The 25,037-nt window shown below is 47.8% G+C and overlaps 1 protein-coding gene across 4 annotated transcripts in view; it reads right to left on the bottom strand.

Moving 5' to 3' along the window:
* Nucleotides 1-24,251, bottom strand: part of KIT (KIT proto-oncogene, receptor tyrosine kinase) — a gene marked incomplete at its 5' end in the record, with an annotated part of 85,723 nt that extends 61,472 nt beyond the window's left edge. For 2 of the 4 annotated variants that reach the window (XM_080796446.1, XM_080796448.1), the window contains one exon: nt 24,121-24,251. In XM_080796446.1, coding sequence (XP_080652572.1) covers nt 24,121-24,187 — 67 coding nt within the window. The remainder of the gene's footprint in view (nt 1-24,120) is intronic. The other 2 variants (XM_080796445.1, XM_080796447.1) reach the window with 1 other exon arrangement.
* Between the last annotated feature and the right edge of the window lie 786 nt (nt 24,252-25,037).

Genomic DNA, 25,037 nt, shown 5'->3' with positions numbered 1-25,037 from the left:
ACTTCTTTCAACTTTAACTTCCTTAACTTAAAGCAGGATTAGGGGGACCAAAGTGAGAAGCAACAGCACAAAAAGAGCATGGGGAGGGTCGACCACACCAGTCAGAGGCCAGCTGTACCCCAAGACCTAGCAGGCACCCCGGAAGAGCCCCGCGCGTGTGTCTCATCTCAAGCCCACTCTCCGGGCTACGTGCTCCCGCCACAGAGGCTGAAGCGGATCCTCGCTAGATTTTGTGGAAGGACCCGCTCGCTGGACGTGAACTGCCTTCACGTTAGCATTGTCCTGGGCACGTGGGGCAGCATGGGCAGCGTGGGCACGGGGATCCCCAACGCTAACTCACCGCCATACCATCTCCTCCCGCCGGGAACTCAGAATTCCTCCAAACAGCTCCCTGGTTCAGGAGGGAACATGGGGGTGTGCTTGCAGCAAATGAAAACCTGAAGAAATCACAACACATGCCAACCATAAGCTCTAGTTCTAACTGCACAGCATCTAATCCTACCGGCGTCAGATAAAATGCCAATATGAAGGAAGGGGCCGGCTTGTCAGTATTTACACACACAAACACAAATATACGCCAGTGGGGCATTTAAGTTTTGGTTTTGTTGTGGCAAAACAGATATAACACAAAATCTACCATTTTAATCATTTTTGATTATACAGTTGAGTGGCATTAAACACATTTACAACGTTGTGCAACTAACACCGCTTTCCACCTCCAGAACTTCATTATCACTGAAACTTTGTACCCACAGAACAGCGACTCCAATCCACCACCACCGGCCCCCAGGACTTGGCAACCACCATTCTACTTTCTGTCTCTACGAACTGCGTGGTCCAGAAACCTCATAAGTGGAACCATAAATACTTGTCCTTTAGTGTCCTGCTTATTTAAAACAACATAAGGTCTCCAAGGTTCTTCCGTGTCGTAGCAGGTGTCACATTTTCCTTTTGAAAGCTGAGTAATATTCCACTGTATGTACACACCACATTCGCCTTTATCCACTCATCCCGACATTCGGGTTGTTTTCCTAAAGCATCTTGTCTTCAAATGTGATCTCCAATTTTGAAAGGCCTCCCTGATTTTCTAGTTCTAAAAAAAAAATGCTAGGAATTAGCCTTGGCTCAAATAGATATTTAAGCTCATTTTCAACAGAATGGGTAAATCAATAAATTTTACTGGTGAATAAATTCTAAATCCTGCTTTTAATGGACCTGTCAGATAAGGGAAATTGCACCTTCCCCTCCATCCCATACACAGACCAGACAGAGCATTTTTTTCCTTCTGTTTCCACTTTCAAAATGTCGTTTTATCGCCACAGGGCTGGTTTATACCAAAGGAAGTAAAAACAAAAGTATTAATTTTTTAAAAAGGGGCTTTTATCTGAGACAGTGGCCAGAGAAAAGATTACCAGCGTTGGTTAACTAACTGTCTTGCAAACAGACTTGACTTAGTGGGGACGAGTTTAGCTGCAGCTCTGGATAACAAGTGGGGGGTAATCCCCTCTCTCCCTTCTTTACAGACTAAGCAGAAACCTACAGAAAGCCCCTTTTGATTTGCCTTTGTGTTACCTCGCCAAGAGGTTCCGTTTTTTTAGGTGCTCGAGAGAGCCAACTTCCAAGAAGGCAGGTGAGTCTTAGGGTCTGTGAGGAATTTGGAAGACTCAGATTAAGGTGGAGAGTGAAAGCAAGAGAGATCAGAGGTGATCCTTCTTGGAGGGAGGTCCTATGCTGGGGGTGGGGAGGAGGGGCAGAACCACACCTGGGTGGAGGGCAGAAGGTGGCATTCATTCTGGGTGGCCCCAGTGCTCTCATAAATTACAAGGCCGAGTCTCCTTCAGATGGCTCTTCAGGGAGGCCTACTGGCAACTTACTGTCAAATACTTCAGAAAAAAAATAATATGTATATACACAAAGGGAATGTGTCAAAATGTTAACAGAGAGCCTAGGTGAAGGGTATCCTGGAGTTCTTTGTACGAATCTTGCAACTTCTATAACTTTAGCCAGCACTGTTTTAAAGTCTAGAACCCAGCTCAGGGCCTGGAGATGATGGTGCTTCTCTGACCTGCGAGCAAGGGAAGGAAGCAACAGAATGGTATAGAAAAAGGTGTTGTTGGCTTTGGAGCCAGAGAAGCATGGATTCCAATCCAAGCTATGTGAGACTCTGGGGGAAATTCCTTGACCTTTCCAAGCTTCCGTTTTCCCATCTCTAACTGGGGGTAATATATTTCAGAATTCCTACTTCATCTCCAAATCCTACATGTATCTTGCAGCAGTAAATGGGGCTGTTCCTACTACTTGCCGCGATGACTCAACAGCAACAGAGGAGGACAACGGAGTACCAGAGAAAGCATTAGAGCCACGCTGGGATCTAAAATGGGCAGGAGAGCAAGCAACGTAAGGCAGCGAGGGGGATGTGGAATGATTGCAGTTAGGAGGGAAAAGGGCATCTGACAGACAAAGGACACGTACCAAAACACAGAATTATAGCTATGTGCGCTCTCCACGCTCCTGGCGGGCTCGGCAGATTATAGCTATCCTGAATACAGTTACTGGAGTGAGAAATTGTGTTTATGACTTTTGTTCCAAAACATGCTGCATTTATTACATTCACTTAATCTATAAAGAGTTTATAATAGGTATGAGAGAGTATGTTGTGCCTGAAATATTTAAAACAACAACAACAACACTACACAATGAAACACACAATCAACAACTTTACAAGTAGGCAACAGATAGTTCTATTAAACGCAAGATTCCTATAAGAATGTCAGCATCTTTACCTGCTGGGTCTTGAAAACCCTACCTTTAAAAAAAAAAAAATGAGCCCTTGTTCTCAATATATGTATTTTTTTTAAGATTTTATTTATTTATTTGACAGACAGAGATCACAAGCAGGCAAAGAGGCAGGCAGAGAGAGAGAGAGGGGGAAGCAGGCTCCCTGCTGAGCAGAGAGCCTGATGTGGGGCTCCATCCCAGGACCCTGGAACCATGACCTGAGCCGAAGGCAGAGGCTTAACCCACTGAGCCACCCCGGTGCCCCTCAACGTATGTATTTTTATAAATTACACACATGCAAGCTCTTGGCAATCCTATTAAATATCAGCACAGCTTACTTACTGTCTTATTTGAGACAAATGCCCCCACCTTGGAAGCTGCTGCCTCAGGGAAGCAAAATGCCATGCTCTGTCCTTCTGGAACAGAAATGAAAAACCCGACTTTATCCAGGTCAAGACCGACCAACTAAAATAAGGCAAAGGAGGCCATCTCTGTTCTTCTATTAAACAGACTTGAAAGCGGGTGGGAAGACATCCAGCGCCCCCTCATCAAACTCTGTGAGCAAAGCAGGCAGCCCTTCTTGGAAGCTCTCAGGGGACAGGGGAGGCACAAGGGTCATTTCCCTGAAAATTTCTCAGGGGCCACTTTACCACTCCAGCTGCTGGCTTCTGGCACAGGTATTATGAATATCTCCAAGTTCAGAGGATTTCTCTCCTTTTCCGTACCCCAGGGTAGTAATACTCAAGACCTTCTCTTGGGCGTCCCAAAACCCAGACCCCAAATTAGAATTTGGGTTATGAGACTCTGCTGCCCCGGGTAAGGGGCTGGCCCTTCCAGTGGTAGGACTGGATGGTGGTAGCAACTGAGACTATAAATAAAACTTACTAGGTGACATCTCTCTCCGACTGTATACATTAAGCAGCCCTATGACCCAGGGATAAAAAGGGGACTGCCCTCCCCAATCCATTCATTCATCCATCTAAAAATATTTACTAAATGCTTGCTCCTTGCCAGGCCCTTGGGCAGCAAGGAAATAAGCAAGGTCTATCCCCCTCACTGAATTTCGATTTAGCCCCAGGGATGAGCAATGAACCAATAACGATACAATTGTATAATTACAACGAGGACGGTGAAGTGCACCCTACAGTGTGAGAACAGACCTGACCCACGCTGGGGGGGAGGGGAGGCGAAAAGATTTGCAAAGGCAACACCAGTTGGGGTTCTGAAGCGGGGGGGGGGGGGGGGGTCCCCTGTGGACAGGATGCGGGCAGAGGGGCAGCTCCTGCAGAAGCCACCAGGCGAAGGGGCAGGACACCTACAAGGAGTGACGAGAGCCGTGACAACCAAGGATGCGGCTGGTGCTGTGCGTGAAACAGAGATGCGAAGGAGACCCTGGATGCCTGGGGTGGGATCTGCCCGGACTGAATCAGAGAGGGACAGGATCTTATCTGTCCTTCCAAAAGACCACCTCAGGGCGCCTGGGTGGCTCCATGGGTTACGCATCTGACTCTTGGTTTCAGTTCAGGTCATGACTTCAGGGTCCTGGGGTCAAGCCCACATGGGGCTCCGCTCAGTGGGGAATCTGCTTCAGGTTCTTTTTCCCTCTTCCTCTCCCCGCTTGCACACACTCTCTCTAAAATAAATCAATAAAATCTTCAAAAAAGAAAAGAAATACAATATAATACCACCTCTAGCAGGGCCACCGCCCCCTCCCCCGCCCCGCCCCAGGCACAGGCACGTGTTCTGAAGGGCCCCTGCAGCCTCTACAGCACAGCGATCGTCTGTTTTCCTGTCTGGACTCACCGAAATTCCTATCTATCTTTTTAGTGCAACAGAAAGAGAACTGAGAATTGCACCCTGGTCCCTCCAGTCAAGAGGCCACAGGAGCTTAAACTTCTCAACGACCACTGCCCTGACTGTGTCAAGACCCCAGTGACTGGAACACGACTGGTTGGCACACTTCAGCCTGGACCGGGATCCCCTGGAAAGCTGTTAAAATGGACTCGGCTGGGTCCTGCTCTCAGCTTCCCATTTCGGTGGGGTTGGGGCGGGGAAGGAGAGTCTGCATTTCTGAGAAGCCCCAGGTGATGCGGTCCAGGACCACACATGGAGAAGCAGTTACTCCCCATCCCCCACAAGACCATCAGCTACTGAAAGAAACCCACAGCAACAGTGCAGCAACAAACAAACAAAACGAAACAAAACCAAACAAAAAAGAAAGAGAGAGAGAAAAAAGAAAAAAGGAAAGGGAAGGGAAGAGAAGAGAACAGAAGAGAAAAGAATAAAGAAAAGAAAAAAAGATTCTATCAGTCTCTGTATCTTGGAAGTCAAAGCAAACCTACACAAAACAGATTTTCTTGAGTGAGCAAATCTGCCTGGCTTTTACACCTAGAAATCGGCCTCGCACTGGGTCCCCCTGACAAGCTTTGGCAGCCACTCGGGCACAGATTTCTCGAATCCCCAAGCTTTAGAAGTGGGAAATGTTGCAGAATTCACCAGTCACAGCTAAAGGACTCCAGAATAGTGACACTGGGTGGCAAATACAACTTCTGCAGCACATCAGACTTCAATCTGGTGCGCTCCATCTGAGGGCCCAGAGCCCGAGCCCACGGCCCCTGCGGATCCAGCGCGGGGCTCGAGCTCCCCTGCGCAGTGGGTGAGAAACAGAGCAAACAGAACAGGCCTCTCTCCCGAGACGGTCCATGTTCTTGCACGGGGCCCCATCAAATAACAGACGTGTCTTGGTGAGGAGTCACATACCATCCACCGATTTTCTAAACTGCTACTCAGAAAATTGCTGCCATAGTTAATTCCGCAGTCATTCTACACGCGAATAAACAAAATAAAAAATAATTAGACCAAAACAATCACATTGGTCTAAAAGCACACTAATGGACAAAATTAGTTTATTCAAATTTGTTGCGACATTCATCAGAACACTTGCTGGTCAATTTGCTTAATGAGTGCTCACTTTTCCCTTAATTCTTCTTGGGTGACACTCACTTACAACAACACATTAAGCCTGCTACCCTTTCGCAAAGAATTCTTAATGACCAGCTCTGTTTTCAAAATGATTTCTTCGCATCTCTTTGTAGAAAATAAGAGCGAATGTCTGAAGTGATCTTACTCTGTTTCCCAGAATTTTTTTTTAAAGTTTCCAATATGTCCACTGAGAAAGTTTTACTCCTTCCTTATATGATTTTAGAATAATGGCTATCCTGAAAAGCAGGGGGGATAAAGAGGCCGATTCTAAAATTGTAACCTTCTAGTAGGTAATTTAAATCAATGGCCAACTGAAGGAAACTCAGGTTGGAGGAAAGAAATTTAGTATTTTCGGAAATCTAAATTAATATTATGTCAAGCCCTAGCAGCATTTTTTTCAAATGACTATAATTAAAAGATATGCAAATTTTTCATGGGAGAAAAAAAGCTGAAAGTGAAAAATACACCTAATTAAGTAATGATTTTATCTTTATTAGATGCTATTAAAAGTATTAATATGGGTTAATGCTTTTAAAACCATAAAATAGCATTCTCTCCTTCAGAACTCAAGGAATATTACACCAAACAATGGCAAAAGTGTGTCACTTCTTACACATTTCCCTCAGAAACAAGAGGTCAGATAGAAGCTTCCTGGTACTCTGATGATTTCAACCATTACGTTTTGCCATAAAAAAGCTTAGAAAGTTAATGCCAGATAGACCATAAAGTGTTCAGTTCCAGTTTTCAGATGGCTACAACCACTAACTTTTCTCTCTACAACCCATTTTTAATAACTTATTTTGGAAGAAAACTATTTTTTAAGTCAGCTACCAGTGACATTTCAAGACTTTGTGGCTTTGATCCCAATTTGGTAGACCGAAAGTTTACAAATCTAATTTAAAAAGTCTATGTAGGGGCACCTGGGTGGCTCAGTTGGTTGAGCGTCTGCCTTCAGCTCAGGTCATGACCCCGGGGTCCTGGGGTTCGAATCCCACATTAGGCTTCCTACTCAGTGGGGAGTCTGCTCTTCCCTCCACCTTCCACTCATGCGCTCTCTCAAATAAATACCAAAAATCTTTTTTAAAAGTCTATGCAGATGCTGACAGTGGGAGCAGCCTAATTATCGGTACCCACCCCAACCATAACAACAGACAAATAGAGCAGAACCAAAAACCCAGGAACAGCATCTACAACGGAACCAGGTGGTAACATATTCCCATGAACCCTATATATGAGAAGATGCGGACAACCAACAGCTTCCAGAATTGCCATTACATACTCAGTGGACAGAGCGTCCTTCTGAGAAGGCCCACGCAAACTGGGAAATGGCTTTGCAGGTTCCTATTTCAGAAGTAAGTGCAGGGGGAATTGTGACCCATGTATGTCTAAGTGCTGGAATGTTCTATGTTGGGGAAGGTCTGATTTTTTTTTGTAAGGTTTTATTTATTTATTTGACAGACAGATCACAAGTAGGCAGAGAGGCAGGCAGAGAGAGAAGGGAGGAAGCAGGCTCCCTGCTGAGCAGAGCCCAATGCGGGGCTCGATCCCAGGACGCTGGGATCATGACCTGAGCGGAAGGCAGCGGCTTTAACCCACTGAGCCACCCAGGCGCCCCAGGAAGGTCTGATTTTTAAGAATGAACAAGAAAGGAGAAAGCCCCATAGGGAGGGGTAAACTGCTGGGGATGAATCTGAGATGTGCAAAACGAGGACAGAGGTTGGGGAGGGCAGGTGGGAACCGAAACCAAAAATGGAAGACCTCAGACTGCCGAAAAGTATAGTCCACACACCACTCCACGAAAACAGCGTAAGTGGTACTCTAGAACTGTGAAACTAGAAAAGCTATTCTGGCCCTACAAAAAAGTACAGGAAAACTCATAGTGAGCAACAGAGAAGAGCCACAGCTGAATTCCAAATAGTTATTTAAAGAAAAAACATGGAGCAGAACGACACCCCCATCTAGACAATAAAATCATGCCAGAAAGAAAGAAAACAGATGTAAACTCCAACCCAGCACTTCAAAACAAGCTAAAAGAAATTAAATCAGAGAAGCTATAAAGAACCACATAAACCGGAAATCAGATGATTGGAGAAAGGAACTAAGAAAAGAATTAAACATAAAAAGGGGCCACCTGGGGGTGCCTGGGTGGCTCAGTGGGTTACAGCCTCTGCCTTCGGCTCAGGTCATGATCTCAGGGTCCTGGGATCGAGCCCCACATTAGGCTCTCTGCTCGGCGGGGAGCCTGCTTCCTCCTCTCTCTCTCTGCCTGCCTCTCTGCCTGCTTGTGATCTGTCTGTCAAATAAATAAATAAAATCTTAAAAAAAAAAAAAAAAAGGCGGGTGGGGGGGCACCTGGGTGGCTCAGTTGGTTAAGCAGCTGCCTTTGGCTCAGGTCATGATCTCAGGTTCCTGGGACTGAGCCTGCTTTCTCCCTCCCCCTGTTTGTGCTCTCACACTCTTTCTCTCTCAAATAAATAAAATCTTTTAAAAAAAAAAATAGACATTAAGGGAGGAAAATCAGTTCAGAAATGAAGGGTGACAAAAACACACACACACAAAGAGCAAATAAAACAAACGTTGCCTTAAAAAAAACTGGAAAATGGAGAACAAAATATTTTAATTCACAGAAATTATGAGGACACCCAAAGGATTTGGAAGAAAGTGATCAACACAGAAGACAAGCAAAGAAGATCTAACACACACCTAACGGGAGGTCCTGAAGCCAGGGACAAAGAACAGGACACACAGCGAAAGCTATGCCACAAGAAGACCCTCCTGGGTGATTCCATATTTACGCGGAGTATCATCTCCCTAGAAAAAGCAACACAGGGCAGCCAGCACTGTGAACTACGAATGGACTTCAAAGAGTAAAAGTAAAACACATTCCTCTGGCTAGCAAAGCAAACGTACCAAGTTAAACGTGAGGAAAAGAGAATCAGATTGTCAGCGACTTCGACAACACTCTATGGCAAAAGACAGTACCATAAAATATTAAAGAGACTTGAGCAAAGGAAAGATGAGCCAAGGATTTTATATCAGCCAACCTGACTTTGAAGTATAAAGGCGACAGACGAGCTGTTATGAACATGTAATTCAGGGAATACTTCCCGTGAGCACTTCCTAACACATCGAGCAGAGGACAAGCCTCAGAAAACCAACCTGCCAGGAAAGACAGGACATAAACACCAGTGGCCAGCATTAAACGTGTATTGGCTAGTAGGACAAAGACTGGTAACAAAGGACACAGCAGAATATAGGGTTATGAAATATTCTTTTTTTTTTAAGATTTTATTTATTATTTGACAGACAGAGATCACAAGTAGGCAGAGAGGCAGGCAGAGAGAGAGAGAGAGGGAAGCAGGCTCCCTGCGCAGCAGAGAGCCCGATGCGGGGCTCGATCCCAGGACCCTGGGATCGTGACCTGAGCCGAAGGCAGAGGCTTATTAACCCACTGAGCCACCCAGGTGCCCCATGATATACTCTAATAAAGCAATTTTAATATAGCTATCAGTAAAATTAGGGGAGGGAGGAGTAGCCAGAAAGGAGTGTACGCTCACCAATTGTATAGATAGGAACTGGGGTGAAAGCTTATTGCTTCAAATGCCAAGCCCAGGAGGGAGAGGGGAAGAAAAAGAACGAACAGGCTCCTAGCCCATTTCTTTATTTTTTTTTTAAGATTTTACTTATTTATCGGACAGAGAAAGACAGTACAAGCAGGGGAAGTGGCAGGCAGAGGGAGAAGGAGAAGCAGGCTCCCCCTGAGCAAGGAGCCTGACACAGGGCCCGATCCCAGGACCCTGGGACTATGACCTGAGCCCAAGGCAGACGCTTTACCAACTGAGCCACCCTGGTGGCCCCTAGCTAATTTTAAATGTTACTCACAGTAGGAAACCAAAAGAAAATGGTACCCTCCCACACAAGGTGGGGTACAAGGGTATTATAAAAGAGCAAAACAAGGGTATTATAAAAAGGTAACGGGATAAAAGCAACCAGCAGAGTGAAAAAAAATACAAATCTTTGCCAGTATTCAAAGCTACACTGAAAAAGAAGGGTAACCGGACAATGTATCAAGTCTTAAGTAGTCTGGGGGGATGTGGGGGGGGGGGGGCAAAAAAAATCAAACCTGCGTATGACCAAACCTCTAAATCACAAATTTACTGGAAATACAGAGACCAGAGAGCAGGTGAGCCGTCACCACAGGAATGCAATCCGTAGAATCAGCAGAATCCAGACTGTGAAAAACTGCACAGGACAAGTACTAGTTCCTTCACCAAAAATGGGGGAAGAGGACCTATAATAAATAAGAAATGACTTAAAGACCACATCAACCAAATGCAATATGGGAATCTCGTTTGGATTCTATCAAAGCGTGTACATATTTGTGTGTGTGTGTGTGTGTGTGTGTGTGTTTAAGTATTTTTATATTTCTTCTATTTCAGTGGGGAAACTATGAACACGGGATAATCAACAGCTTTGTGGAATTACACTGACCTGGAAGGCTGTGACATGGCATTATCATTATGTGGGGGGGAAGGGAATCTTTGTACTTTAGAGCTACACACCAAAAACATCTATAGATGAAATTCCACGATACAGGAGATACGCTTCAAAATAACAGGTGGGGCGGGGGGGGCGGTGTGCGCCTGGGTGGCTCAGTGGGTTAAGACTCTGCCTTCGGCTCAGGTCATGATCTCAGGGTCCTGGGATCGAGCCCCGCATCGGGCTCTCTGTTCAGCGGGGAACCTGCTTCCCCCCCCCCTCTCTGCCTGCCTCTCTGCCTACTTGTGATCTCTCTCTCTGTGTCAAATACATAAATAAAATCTTTAAAAAAATTTTTTTTTTCTTTTTTAAATAACAGGGGGATGAAGGGGACAGAGATAAAGCAGAAAGTCTGGTTGCGGATCCCACTGTTGAAGCTCGATGACAGGTATAGAAAGGTTCATGGGACTATTACCTATGTCCGAAATGTCCCCGTGACTGATGTATTTAGATAGATATTCATAGTTTATCTCTTTAAGAGAAAGAGAGCAAGTGAGTGTGCGGGAGGGGGTTTGAGGGAAGGAGAGGAGAATCTTTAGCAGGCTCTGAAGCGAGCTTGGATCGCATGACCCTGAGATCATGACCTCAGCCCCAAATCAAGGGCTGGGCACTTAGCCGACTGACCTACCCAGGCACCTCTATAATTTATTTAAAGTTAATGTGAGGTTCAACTGCTCCATCTTTTAATATTTATTTATTTTGGGGAGAGAGAGAGAGAAAGAGGGGGAGAGTGTGTGTGTGCGCACGCGCACATGCTGGAACAGGGGGCAAGGAGGAGGGGTGTGCAGAGGGAGAGAATCTCAAGCAGACTCCCTGATTACGGGATGAGCACAGAGCCTGACACAGGACGGATCTCACCACCCTACGCCGAAACCAAGAGCTGGACACTAAACAACAGATGAACCCACGCGCCCCTCAACTGCTCTATCTTAAAATAAAATGGCTACTACTAGGTTTTCAAACAACCCGAGGAATAGTCTAAAAGTTCAGGCCTCCTGCTTTTTTTTTTTTTTTTTTTTAACCCTTCTCTAATGAACTGATAGCAAACTTAAACACGGTGTATTTAAACTAGGCCCTGAGGGGCACCTGGGTGGCTCAGTGGGTTAAGCCTCTGCCTTCGGCTCAGGTCATGGTCCCAGGGTCCTGGGATCGAGCCCAACATCGGGCTCTCTGCTCGGCAGGGAGCCTGCTTCCCCCTGCCTCTCTGCCTACTTGTGATCTCTTTCTCTCTCTCTCTGTCAAATAAATAAATAAAACTTTTTAAAAAATAAAAATAAATAAACTAGGCCCTGAAATTCTCACCCTAAAGAGTCGGTACTAACCAATGATGACCACATGGGACAAGAATTCTCAGATTTACAAACACTAGTCTTTTGCCAAACCTGGAGCAAGTATGTTACAGCAACTGATTCCATCATTACACTTTGGTACCCACACCTGTGTACCTAAAGCTGGTCGTTTCGTCAAAATTGTTAGCTGACACCCTACCAAGCCCCTGAGGAATCTTTAAGGCCTTCCGCCAAAGCTGTGGTCACCAGGGCCATGCCTTCTTGCCCACAAATCAAAGCGGTACCACTCTCCACCGCCGGACCGTCTGTACCTTGAATTTCTTCCTGAGGATCAACACTAACAATTCCAAAGTCAGCAAACAGTCCTACTCGATGCCCAAGAGCTGACAGAGAAGGACCTTCCAGTCCTCAGGAGTTCAACAGGGTCAATTTTCATTTGGGGGTGTCCCTGATTTGAAACTAGAGAGCTTATCGTTTCACGGACCTTGGAAAGGCCACTCTCGGGCCAAGACGCAGAAAGTCAGATGAAGCCAAGCTGCTGTCACCCCCCCACCCCCAGGCCACCTACAGTAACAGGAGAGTGGGCCACCGATGCTCAGAAAACCCGTCAGCAGCTGAATGGCCCGGAGTCAGATGCAAAGTGCCATCAGGGGAGCGTAGTTATTATTAGACCCAAGACAGTCTGATTTTAGCAAGGAAAGGATGACTTTAAAAAGGTGAAGACCCTCTAGTCCTTGGAGACATCCCGAAGAGCACTCAGCCTGGACCCCTGAAGCATCTCTCTCAGCTGTGAAAAAGCATTCTGGTATGTTCTGAGAAAAAGGATGCCAAGCCTCCGGACTGACAAGGCACTGTGGTACCGGGAAGGCTCCGTGAAGTCCAGAAAGCCAAGACACCCGTCTGCGCTCCCCCGTGTCACACACACTTGATTTAACCCCCTCTAGTGGGTCCCTCCAGGAACCCCTGCTCAAGTGGCCCACCACTCTGGACTGCTGTCCCTCTGTCACACTGGGAAGGGGAAAAGCTGAGACAGCAGAGAGGGCTCAGCCCTTCCCAGGGCAGACAGCACTCAAGGGACCAACATCTTATCTTCAAAAGCTCCCACTGAGTCGGCCCCTGGCCCCCCTTCCCTGTTTCTCTTCTTGCCCTGATCTGGTTTGCCTTCTCTGGCCCTCTCCTTCCCCATGAACCTAGTCCCCACTGACCGTCTGAGAAACCTTACCTTTCTCTGCTTCCTTCCTTAATTGACCATAATGCAGAACTGAAATAAATCTAAATTATGCTGCTTTCTACGAGAGACCCTGGGCTTTCTTCTTTTTCTTTCTGGGCTCTTTGTGGGCCTGGGCTCATGAGACAAAAAGAATGCACTGGAACAGAAGCCCCAAGATGACGGAGATTTTTGCTTGGTGTGTTCACTGCTATGCCCTCCTCCCCCAATGATTTCATAATTATTTATGAAGAAATCTGTGAATTCCTGCTCTGTAAGGTCAGTTTAAAAGATACTTGGAGGGACCAAGAGAATGAGGCTGTGAGACATAAGCATTACAGTCTGATGGCCAGAGCTGCTGTTCCTGAATTCCGGTAGGGAGCTAGAAGCCGGCTACACCTGGGGCCAGGCTGTCCTCACCTCCTGGCTGGCCACCACCCTCGCCCTTCAGCATCCACTCCCTTGGCCAGCCTCTCTTCTGAAGGCAGTCATTCTCAAGCTAAGGTGATCATTTTAAATAATATCCCTTGAAAATGCAGAAATGTAAATTAGGCTACACATTCAGATCTACTAAAAAATTCATAAACCCTTCTACATATGCTAGTTTATTTTAAAAAGCAAAAGGGGGGGTTCTTTTTACGAAAGTGCCGCATTTTGGTTGAGCTAGAAACGTGTCTACTATTTGCCTGCAGTAAATATCCCGAAGATACTATGATAAGTAGAAAAAAACATTGCCACAAGAGGCTATTCAAATTTCGTATTCTGCACGAAGAATCTAGGTTTAATTTAACGAGGACAAAAAGCCTAATGACCCTTCCATGCGGTTCTCCCAGGCCATTTCTTAAAATGAGGATCTTCCCAAGGTACACAGGCTCAGCGTCGCCCATTAAAAAAGAAATCCATGAAAACGAGAATGGAAATGCATTTAAGACATTTTACAAACCCCAAAACCAAGTCACTTTACAAGTACCCGCAGTCTTTCCAAGTAGAATAATTTCCATTTTTTTAAACATGTTCTTGTTTTCTCCCAAATGGGCACTAGCCAAGTAGAGTAACAGAGAGCCAATGCACCCCCCATGACACCTCTAAAATCACCAGTGTTTTCCCCAGAAGCCAAATCTATATTAGATCCCTTTCTATAAACACCTCCTTCCAATAAAAAGACACACCAAATAACTTCCAAAATTCTTTGTGCTAAAGACCTCCCCTGCTCTAATTCTGCTAAGCAATCCTGCAGCCTACGTAGGTCATCCTACGTAAATTACTGGCAACCCAGGATTGTTTTGAGGAATTTTTATAAACACCCTTTGAAATAACCTGACTCACCTGGGGTAAATCCAAAGGAAGCTAGATATTTTGCCTCACTCGGGAACTTAAAGATACAAGAAAAGGAGTGAGTAAGGGTTTGTCACTCTTTTCATATTCCCTATTATTTTGTAACCACTTGGTCAGGAACAAGGCCCTCCCCTGTTTTGCGTGCCACCGCACACCTTTTCTTGAAGTGACTGACTTCTCCTCCCACAAAGAGTCACCTGCCCACCCAAGGATCACTGCTGAGGGGAGAGCAGTAACCAGTGCCCCTAATTCCCTTCTCATTGCCCTCTAATGCAGGGCTGGTGAATCCAGGGGAAAAAAATCTCACGATATCCTAAAACATTCAGGACCCTTCTTATCAAGGTTGGGAGGTTTGGCTCGTTGCTGGTTTTTTGGGAGTAGTTCTGTTTTGTTTTGCTTTTTAAAAAACGAATGGATTTATGCAGACAGCTACATATGCCTGGATTATCATTTTACTAAATATTTAAAATCTGCTAATAAGAACCCAAAATCATCTATTGCCACTTCTGGATGTTGAGCCGCTGAAATCTGCAATCTTGGCTAGCGGCGAGGAGGTAAGAAGGTGGGGGAGGGTAATTAGCCTGGACTTAACAGCAACTGAAGTGCGGGTCCATGGCCTTGCCCTGGACTGGCTTGTACATACGTTACGTGTAATGCATGTGAAAGTGAGATCTGCACTTTTCCATTTTTTAAAGTTAATTTCTCTGAATAAGTAACTACTTGACCAGATTACACTTAACAAAAATCTCCTCACATATGGCACCGTAGGAAATACTGCAATTACTGACGAATTAAAAAAAAAAAAAAAATCCTAAGAAATTACCCTAACTCATCTTCTAGTAGATTCTTTCCATAGGGGGCGCCTGGGTGGCTCAGTGGGTTAAGCCTCTGCCTTCGGCTCGGGTCATGATCCCAGGGTTCTGGGATCGAGCCCCACATCGGGCTCTCCGCTCAGCAGGGAGCCTGCTTCCCTTCCTCCCTCCCTCTCTCTCTCTCTCTCTCTGCCTGCCTCTCTGCCTACTTGTGATCTCTGTCTGTCAAATAAATAAATAAAATATTAAAAAAAAAAAAAAAAGATTCTTTCCATGGCTAATGGAAACCCTTTCCTTTCAGAGTCGCACCTTTACCCAATTACTGAACCGAGATTTAACTCGGGCCCCAACTCTTCCTCCGCATCAGCCTCTCTCCTCCAGAAATGATGCCTATTCCTCTAATCCAATGGTAATGAATATGCATCTTGGCTTCTGGACCAGGACTGTTATTTAAATCTTATTACAAATCCTATTACATGAGCACCGACCCCAGCCCTTATCTTCCCGTAGCTCCCAGCCTCCTCTATAAAGGCAGGGATCACATCCCAGACATCATCCCACATTTTCAACATGACAAGCGAGGCGGCGTCATCAACTAGAAGCTGTTGAACTGCAATCTCATTTCCACCACCTTCCCCTACGGGACGGCGGGCTGATCTGGTATGTGCCACTGAGCCACGACCATGAAGTGACCAAAGGGAACAGGCAGGTGGGAAGGGAAGTCAGCGTGGTGGGTAAACCACAGAGCGAACAATCCACCTGGAGCAATCAAGGGAAAAGGACTTCCTTCACCCTTAACAGATCTCTCTGCCCACGTGGGGCACGGCTGGCATTCTCGCAAAATTATCAGCCAGTTGGGGGATGCCAGGGCACGATCGTCCTTAGGGTTAATTATGATCAAGGACACATACCTCTAGACCTCGAAACTTCTTTTGTGTCTCTCACCTTGGCACTCGCCTTAAGTGATCACACCGTGATCATCCATTCTGTGGTTGGAAACCCCTGGCCCCCAGCAGATCAATAACCCATGTTTAAGCTGTGGGTTCTTTACTGGCTATTTTCAGTACAGCCCAAAACTGTGAAGAGTGGTGGATCGTGTTAGAGTCGAACCAGAATTTAGAGAAACACTCTGCCCAAAGCCCAGGCAGGGAAGAAGGAAAGATGGCTGGGTATTTTATTTAGAAAAGGTTTCAGACAAGCCCTTAAAGGGTCATCAGACCAGCTGAGGTAAGCAGGACCTAACCATTCAAAATGACAACATTTGGCTTTCCTCATACTTGCAGCAAAGACCCTATAACTAGTTCTGGGAATGCAATAAAGTATTTCCCAAGCTTCCAATCAAAGAATTTTCCCTAAAAAAAAAAAATCTCAATTTTCTTCTGGGGTAATTTAAGCTATTCTCATTTTGTCCCATTCCTCACTCACATATTACAAATATTTGGAGACTGTCATTCCCTAAAACTTCCTCCCCTTATCTTCTCCAGCTTAATAAATCCAATTTCTTCAAGTTGCCTGCAAAGGGCCTATTTGCCAAAGCTTTAATCAACTCCGTCCTCCCTCACACCCACAATGCCCATTCTGTGCTCTGAGAAAGCCAATGAACACCCTTTAAAAACGGCTTAATGCAGAGAATAAATGCAGAATTATCTTCCTTTTCATGAAAATTTACTTTCCATTTTATGACTGATACACAACACACAATTCTTTAAAATCCCCATATCCTACCCCTGATATTACACGGCCATGTTCTGGTGACTTCTGGGGTGTAGCTTTGCCCTTACATGGACCTGACCCTATGAAGAATCTCATTTGTATCTACGCTCATGTCTGCGAAATTGAGTTTCAAATAAACGCAGCCCGTAAACAGTCAATAACTAACCACAACAGAGACTGAGACCCTAGTCCTCCCCTCAAACGGTGGGCTCCTCCTCTGGCTTTATTTTCCATTTATTCCACAGTACCACCAGTCCTCCCAGTTACACAGGCCTGCGGGAACTCCTGCTCCCCGCCTTCCCCTCAATCTCACCCATGCCTGATACACCCAAGATGCCTGTGAATTTGCCAAGTGAATGAAGTCGACCACCTTTATCTTCCTGTCTCCCATGTGTCTTCCCTTCTTTCTAGAGCACGCACCCCCACACCGAGGCCCTCACCTCTTCACCCAGACGCCATGTAGAGTCTGAGCGCCCCTCTGCCCAGCTCCCCATCAACACATAGCTCGGCCATGAGACTGACCGTCCTGAACAAGGCCCCTGAGAAACTCTCCCAGAGAGATCTGCACGCCTGTGTTCACAGCAGCATTATTCAGAACAGCCAAAAGGGGGGAAGCAACCCAGGCAGTGTCCATTGATGGATGAACGGATAAACAAAATATGGTATAAATTAACACATGTGCATATGCATATGCATACACACATACACACAGCCATACATTTCCCTCCTTAAAAAGGAAAGAAATTCTAACATATGTTACAACATGGATGAACCCTGAAGACGTTATGCGAAGCGAAACAAGCCAGTCACAAGGACAAATACTCAAGGATTCCATTTATATGAAGTCCCTGGAGTAGTCAAATTCATAAATACAGAAAAGAGCATGATGGTTGCCAGGGGCTGAGGGAGGGCGAACAGGGAGTGAGTGTTTAATGGGCTCAGAGTTCGTTTCGCAAGATGGAAAGTGTTCTGGAGATGGGCTGCATGACAACGTGAGTGTTCTTAACACTACCGAACTGTACACCTCAAAAAGATTAGGATAGTAAATGTTATGTGTATTTTACTGAAATGTAAACACACACGTGCATGCACACACTCCTCCCTCAGTCTAGGTTACCCACAGCAAGGGGGTGTCCCAGTTTTCGGGGCAGGTTGGGGACTCGATGGAATGGTGGAGTGAGCCGCCTGGGCTTAGTTAGCAAATCCCAGAGAGCCACTCCTGGGTGGGGTTCACCTTAGCCCTGACCTCCAAGCTCTTTTCAGAATCTGGATCAAACTCAACACTAGATATGCCCTCCCTCCAATGCTCCTTGAGGCTAATCAAAGAGCCCACCTTTCCAGCCCCTTCCCTTCCAAATCCCTATCCACCGTAACCATCACACCACCGGAAAGACCCGACAATCCTCAAATAAGATCTTAAGTCTTATCCCCTGTTCCCACAGCTTGCTTCCAACGGAAGCCTCTACTGGAGACCCTCTACCCTCTAACACGCAGAAATTAACCCCAGATATTATCTCCCACCTGGACACCTCTACTGATCTCTGATCTCTATCGTCTGCCCACCAAGACATAAACTCCTCTCCTCTGAAATCCCACCTGAGCACTTAGCACTCCTTCTGATGCCAAATTCGCTTTAAATCAGAGGCTCTTAGTCCATCCCTCCCTGACCTCTTGCCCATACCTGCAGTTCTGGCAAGGACCAAGGCTTGGGGATTGATAGATCTTCCTTCGACTCTTTCTGAAATGTTTACTGAGCATTTACTATGTTCAAAGCGCTGTACAAGTCCTAGAGAACAGGAGACGTTCATATATACCAAGCCCCTTTGCGTGCCTAGCCTGGGGCAATGGCCAAGGTCAGCCTGGTCCCTCACTCCGAGGGAAGGCAGTCACAGAAAAGGCCCTCACTCTTATGGTGACATCAATGCCACTTTACAAGGTAACAGGGTTCCTAGACTCTATGTGAGCTACCCTTACTAGGCCACCTTGAGAAAAGGGCCATTTTCCCTCCTCAACTTTCATCCAGAAATCTGTATTCACCGAAATGTGCAAAAAATACGGTGAAACAAAGAACCAGGGAGAGAACAATGCACTGCCACTAACAGTAGATTTAAGGAAAAAAAAAACAACAACAAAAAACTAGATGTTAAATGTAAACATTTCATAGTACTACTAAAAAACAAACACCTGCCACTCTATAAACTCTGATTTTAATCCATTTCCAATTTTTTTTTTTTCTAAGAGACAAAGCTGAAAGAGGAACATAAAATCGCCCTGTTGTGGAGTCCCCATGCTGTCCCCGTGAGGGACACCATGATAGGGACATTACGTGGATAATTTCATTTACTCCTTTTGGGAGCCCATGCTACCATCCCTGGGTCACACATGGAGAACTGAAGCTTCCAGAGAGGAAGAGTCTTCTCCCAGAGCAGACGGCTGACAAGGGGTTAAACTGGGTAAAAACCCAGGTTGTCCCTTTCAGAGCCCAAGGTCTTACCTCTGACGCCCTCCACCCTGGATAACAATTTAGCTTAAAGCTTGCAAGTGTTGAAAACCTAGCTGTCAGAAAAGGAGGCACGAAGTGTGCAGAAACCAAAATGTAAGCACGAAAGCTAAAGCGTAAGATGAATGGAAGAGTCCGCTGACGTGACTGTTTGCACTGGAGAAATGGGCTGGGCTATTTGTCTTTCTGGGGGGGAGGGGGGAGGTCCAAGATCTGTTCGGTCTCGAAGCAGTGATTCCCAACTGTTAGGTCAAAAGCTATCTAAAACGCGAAACAAAAATGAAAGTTTATTTCACGTTAAAAGCCATCATGTTAGCACTTACTGATACCCGCACGCAAAGGTGGCAAAGCGAAAGTCACATTCTACATACTCACAGAGCTCACTCGCTCATCAGGTGCCCATCCCAGATCCTGGGCCAGGTCGTCTGTACAAAAGTCTCTTTCTGATTTGCAGGACAACCAACCATATTAGAGTGGGCATGATTTCCATGCTAGACATAACAAGAATTCCTATTTTACAGATAATAATCATGACTAACTTGTACGGAGCTTGTAGTAGAAAGCGTGCCAGGCAACACCATTCTAAAAACTCTCCAGGTAGAAACACATTTACTGGCACAGGATGGCACAGAATGGTTAAGTAATTCGCCAAAGTCACACAGCTGAAACTAAGACGAAAGAAGAAAACTAAGACTAAGAAGAAAAAGTAAACTCAGCAGGGCAAGTGACTTGCTCCAAGGCTCCAGAGGTGTCAGCCACAAAGCCAGCAGACTGATACAAGGCTGTCGTCCCTCCCTGGGCCTGTGCTCTGTCCACCAGGTACCTGTGTGGTCCCATCTACGCTCACCAGGGCCTAAGGCTAAATATCTACACGTTTAAGGGCTGGCAGGAGAGTGGTATTTCTTAGGGCCTCCTAAACACCACAGGTCCATCGAAAGGGGCAGAGTTCTCAGTTCTTCAAGAGAACAGACAAATCGAGATCTTGACATAAATTCTCCAGATTTTTAAGTATGGCCTGGATGTTTTCTTAAAAAGCGTGGGGCTGGGGGTGGGGGGGGAGACAACATATGTGGAAGGGCTCTCAGCCAGTAACCCCTCTCTACTTTATTTAGAGTCTGAAGTCAAAAGATGAGCGGTCTCCTAGTGCCAAACGTCCAAAATCTGAGGGACCAGGCCAGATTTCCTCCAAGTCCCCTCCCTTTCAACAAAGATTGGCCCTAGACTCACACTTGGACCTCCGCTTACTCCCGGGTTGGAACTCATGCACTACCCACTCAAGTTACAGAAGCCACCTATAAAATGTTGCATATTTAAGATCCCTTCCCATGTCTTTCAATCCCTTATTCTGAAAGTCAACCACGCACGAATGCGGCAAAACAAAGCCCACCCCTTGCCCCAGCCCGTCCACCGACGGTTCAACTAAATGCATTCTGGAGCAAAGGCGGCTGCGGCCTTGACCACTGCCTTTAAGGGGTTCCCGTCCTGCAAGGCCAGCTTCAAGAATTCCGCCTGGACACCGCGGCTCATTTCCTGGTGTCCTTCTTTAATCAGCTGGGGGGGAAGACTTGAGGAAATGAGTCAAAATCCTAAGAGTAACTTCTAGCAGCCGTCAACAACAGCAGCAAAATTCATCACCACAACATCTGTCCCTAAATGACCAGCGGTATTAACTCATTCCTGGGGGTCTGCTCTTACACAAGTATGCCACAAGTATGTAATAATGCTGAGAGCATTTTTTTTTTTAATTTTCTGGAGTGGGGGATAGGAAAAAAAAGATCAACTGATTTCCACCATCACTTTAGAGACAGCTTATCCTCATTTCTGAAGGCCTTTGGAATGGGACACCTAACACCTACAGCCTCCTTGCCCAGGGTCCACTGCCTACACGCTCCCCAGGGAAGCAGAATTTAATGACTCCCCTCCCCAATGAATACTTCTCTTCAAACTGAGAACACTACCTCAGATATCTTAAGAGAGGCAATTCTGGGTGTTTTTTTAACCAAAATTTGGAAGGTAATGACCTTGACCATCCTGTAGTCCCAGAACCTCCAACAATACCCTGGCATATAAATATGTGTTCATTGCATAGTTTCCAATGAATCACACAACTGATTCTGTTAAGGCATGTGAATGGATACACAGTTGGGAATATATGTGGGGCTAATGTCAGGCTTCACCACGGAGTAATTTGGGTAACTGACTAATCCTCAGCCAGTTTCTCCAGCTATAAAATGGTAGGGATGGCAAGAGTACTACCGGTCCCCCCCCAGGGTTTGTTGGAAGGACTAGAAATACCAAGTATAAAGCACCACCCCCCCCAACCACCCAGCATGGGCCTGGCCCAGTTCCGAATAAAGAACAACTATGTACAACACACAAAGTGAAATTTAAGGCGCATCAGAAAATGTGTTGCAATAACACAGCATACATAATTTATCAAGTCCTAAGGAAAAAAATCTGTGGATGAGTGGGAAAGACCAGAATGGGGCTAAATGACTTTTCTGGACTTTATGAGACCATCATATTATTCCCAACAGGATAAGATTCAAAATGTCCCAGAGCCAGCTGCTGGGTATGACTTCGACCTCACACCTGCAGGAACAAGGGGGAAAAGGATGATTCACTATTTCCTTCAGGTTCACCTCACTGGGCACAGGAGTCATAAACACTGAGGGGAGTGGTGATGGAGAGTCCTACAGAATTGGCGCCTCCTTGAGCGAATTCAACGAGAAACTGGGCAAACGTGCTTGGATCCTGGAGGGAGCAGAATAAACCACAATTTCCTGCTTTAGCCAGAGGCTGACCAGCAGCATACCACGAGTGGACCCTGTGATCAGGGGAGGCAGGCGAATTTCAGGGAGACAGAAAGGAATCAGGAAAAGAATTCAGAAAAATTGCAATCTACACTCAGAACACTGTCAGAGGAGAATCTGGGGCCCAAAAGATGCTTCACCATCCTCTTGAGGAAACTGCGATGTCCAGAATTTAAAGGACCTGCCAAGGGCACACGGCTAATAAATGCTGGAAAAGGAGATCCAGAAGGGCAGCTCAAGGCTCTGTCACTATACCATACTGCCCCCCAGGAGCCAGACCTTAAAATTCCCTCTGCCAAAAATCTACTGGATGGAGCAGGAATAATTACGAGGAAGAAGGAAGCAACGGATTCATTTAATTTTTTTAAAGGTAACTATTCTGTGTGGTCTGTCGTGCCAGTGCCCTATTTGGGTCCGTACACATACCTTAAGTGAAATTGAAAATGCCAAGGCATTTGTGCCTTCATTTCAAGGCACAAAGACGTAAGGACGAAATATGTCATCTGAAGCTTGAACGGTCAAATCCGCCGCGGAATCCGGGCACTCACTCATGATCATCCCTCCTCCCTCTCCACCACCACCACCACCTCACAGGGTCCAGATCCAGATGCGAGGCCTCCCTTCCTCCACAGGAAAGCCCTCACAATGCCTTTCCAGCCCCGGGGGAGTAGGGAGGCTGCACCTTGAGACTTTATGGGAAATGGACCAGTGGTCAATGGAGTACCACGACAGTTCACAGCGATGCTTCCTTGTTTAGCCCTCAAATCCCAGTTCAGACTCACTTTCTATCTTTGCATCACCGGGGATGCCTTAAAGGTTTTTCAAAAAAATGACCTGGGAGAGAGCAGGGTTTCAAGGCTTAGCCAGGCGACCTGCTCTCGCTCGCGCACCAGCGACACCCAGGAAAAAAAAAAAAAAAAAAGGAAGAAGGGGCAGGGATCTGACCGAGAGCTTCCAGGAGCCCGCAAATCCTCCTCCTCCACCTTCAGACCCAAGTTCCCGCGCAGACAGAACCGGATTTTCACGACAGCTTCAAGATCCAAGGAAGATTTACAGAAAAGTTCCACTCCATCTCCCACCCCCGCCCCATGCGGGCCTTAAGTAGTGTGGCTATCACGTGGGGAAGGGTGTTGCAAATCCCAAAATTCCGAAAGAAAACGGGGACCCGAAATTACATGTCGCAGACACCGATTCGAGCGGCTTGCAGAGCCCCGCCAGCCTGTCCGGGCATCCCGGTGGGGCCCGGGAGCCGGCCGGGTGGAGGACCTGAGGGTCCGGGCGCACTGCCCCTGCCTCCTCCGGGAGCAGGCGGCAAACGCAGCCACCAGCCGCTCGGAGGCGCGTGGCAGGAAAGAAACGGCACCCCGGCGGAAAGGGGCGAGCCTCTGGCATGGGATTTACAACGGCAAAAAGTCTGCAACCTAGCGGCTGCTTTCCACACGCCCTGCCCAAGTTGTCCCCGTAGCCTCCACCTCTAGGTTCGCGGGGTCCGGCCCCAGAGCCGCACGCCGCGCGCTCCCCGGGCAAAATGCCTAACCAGGGGGCCCGGGGACGCCGCGAGGAGAGGCGGCAAAGGGTCGGTCCCCAGCTCTGGGCCACAAAGAGCGCCCGCGGTTTGGAAAGCGGCAGGCGCAGAGCGAAGAAAAGGCTCTCCAACTTTGCCCTCGGCGCGGCTGGGAACCTGCTGGCTGCTCGTCCAGTGCGCTGGTCACACACGCGCAACTTTTAACAAAAGGAAGCGGCGGCCGCGCCTCGCACCGCGGAGATAGCGCGCTGGGTGCGGACCCAGGACCCGCCCGCCTCGGCCCCCCCGTACCCTCTACACAAAAGCAGCCCCGAACTCGCACGCAGCCTGCAGCCGGCGACCGCACCTCGCCCACTGCTGAGCCCCTTCGCTGCCCTCCTTCCCTCAAGACCCCCGGCTCAGCGCCCTCGCCACCGCGGCAGGGGCTCCCCGCGCAGGTGAGCGAGGCAGGGCGCAGGAGAGTCCCGGGAACGCCTCGAACCTTCCCGGAGCCTGAAAAGCAAGGGCACTGAAGGGCCGTCACCTCAGCCAACGAACCACCCCCCACCCTGCGGGTTCGAGCCCTCGGGGGCACAGGCTACAACGGGGCGGGGGGCGCGGCCCGGGGGACCCGCGGCGCTCTCCCACCTGTCTGGACGCGGAACAGGAGGAGCAGGACGCAGAGAAAATCCCAGGCGCCGCGGGCGCCTCTCATCGCGGTGGCTGCGCTGGGATCGGAGCTCCGTTCCACGTTCCTGCTCTCGCCCAAGTGCACCGCGCGCGGCAAAGCCAAGCCCCCAGAGCCGCGAGCGCCGAGCTGCGGCCCCTCCTCCCAGCGCCCTCCCCCTGCGCTCTGACCACGCCCCTTCTCCGCGCCCCTCCTCGCCTCCCCTCCCTCCCTCGCTCCCGGGTCTCGCTCCCTCCCGGCGGCGTCTGGCCTCTGCTCCTTCGACGTGCTAGTCCCCCGGGGCTGACCCGGCGGGGAGGAGGAGGGCGTGCTGGCCCTCGCCGCCTGCTCCTGACCCCCGAGCCCCTTCATCTCTCTACCTCTCCGCCTCCCCTGTGATGTGGTTGGGGGCCCGAGGCGGTTCCCAGACGAGGGGGGGTGCTGCCCGCGCGCTTTGTGAAGCCCGGCACCCAGCGCACGTTAAGGGCACGGGCCCGCCACCTGGCAGGTGCTCCCCAGACAATAAAGGTCCGCCGCCCGGCCCTCGAGCACGCTCCCGAGGGAAGAGAAGAGACACCGCTGGTGGCGGAGGTGGTGCGGGAACCGACAGGAGTTGGGGCGCAGGGGATTGGGAGTTGGGCCCCCACGTTCTTTTCCATTTATGTTAATCAAGGTGGTCCAAGCTAGGCGCCTGACACCGTGGTGAAATGCTGAGCCGGGGCGTAGGTAATTCTTTATGCTCCTCCGTTTCTCCACCTGCTCTTAACTGTAAGAACACAATTGGTTTCTGTTGGTCGGCGTGGCCTCCGCCACAGAAGCCCCTGCTGAGACTTTCCTGGGAACCCAGCTTGGCTTGCGAAGTTTGAACTGCGATCCAGAGTTTTTAAACCCATTTCTG

The sequence above is a fragment of the Martes martes genome, assembly GCF_963455335.1.
Source record: "Martes martes genome assembly, chromosome: 2".
Lineage (NCBI taxonomy): Eukaryota > Metazoa > Chordata > Mammalia > Carnivora > Mustelidae > Martes > Martes martes.
The sequence above is the reverse complement of the archived record's forward strand: the minus strand, read 5'-3'. Positions and strand labels throughout refer to the sequence as shown.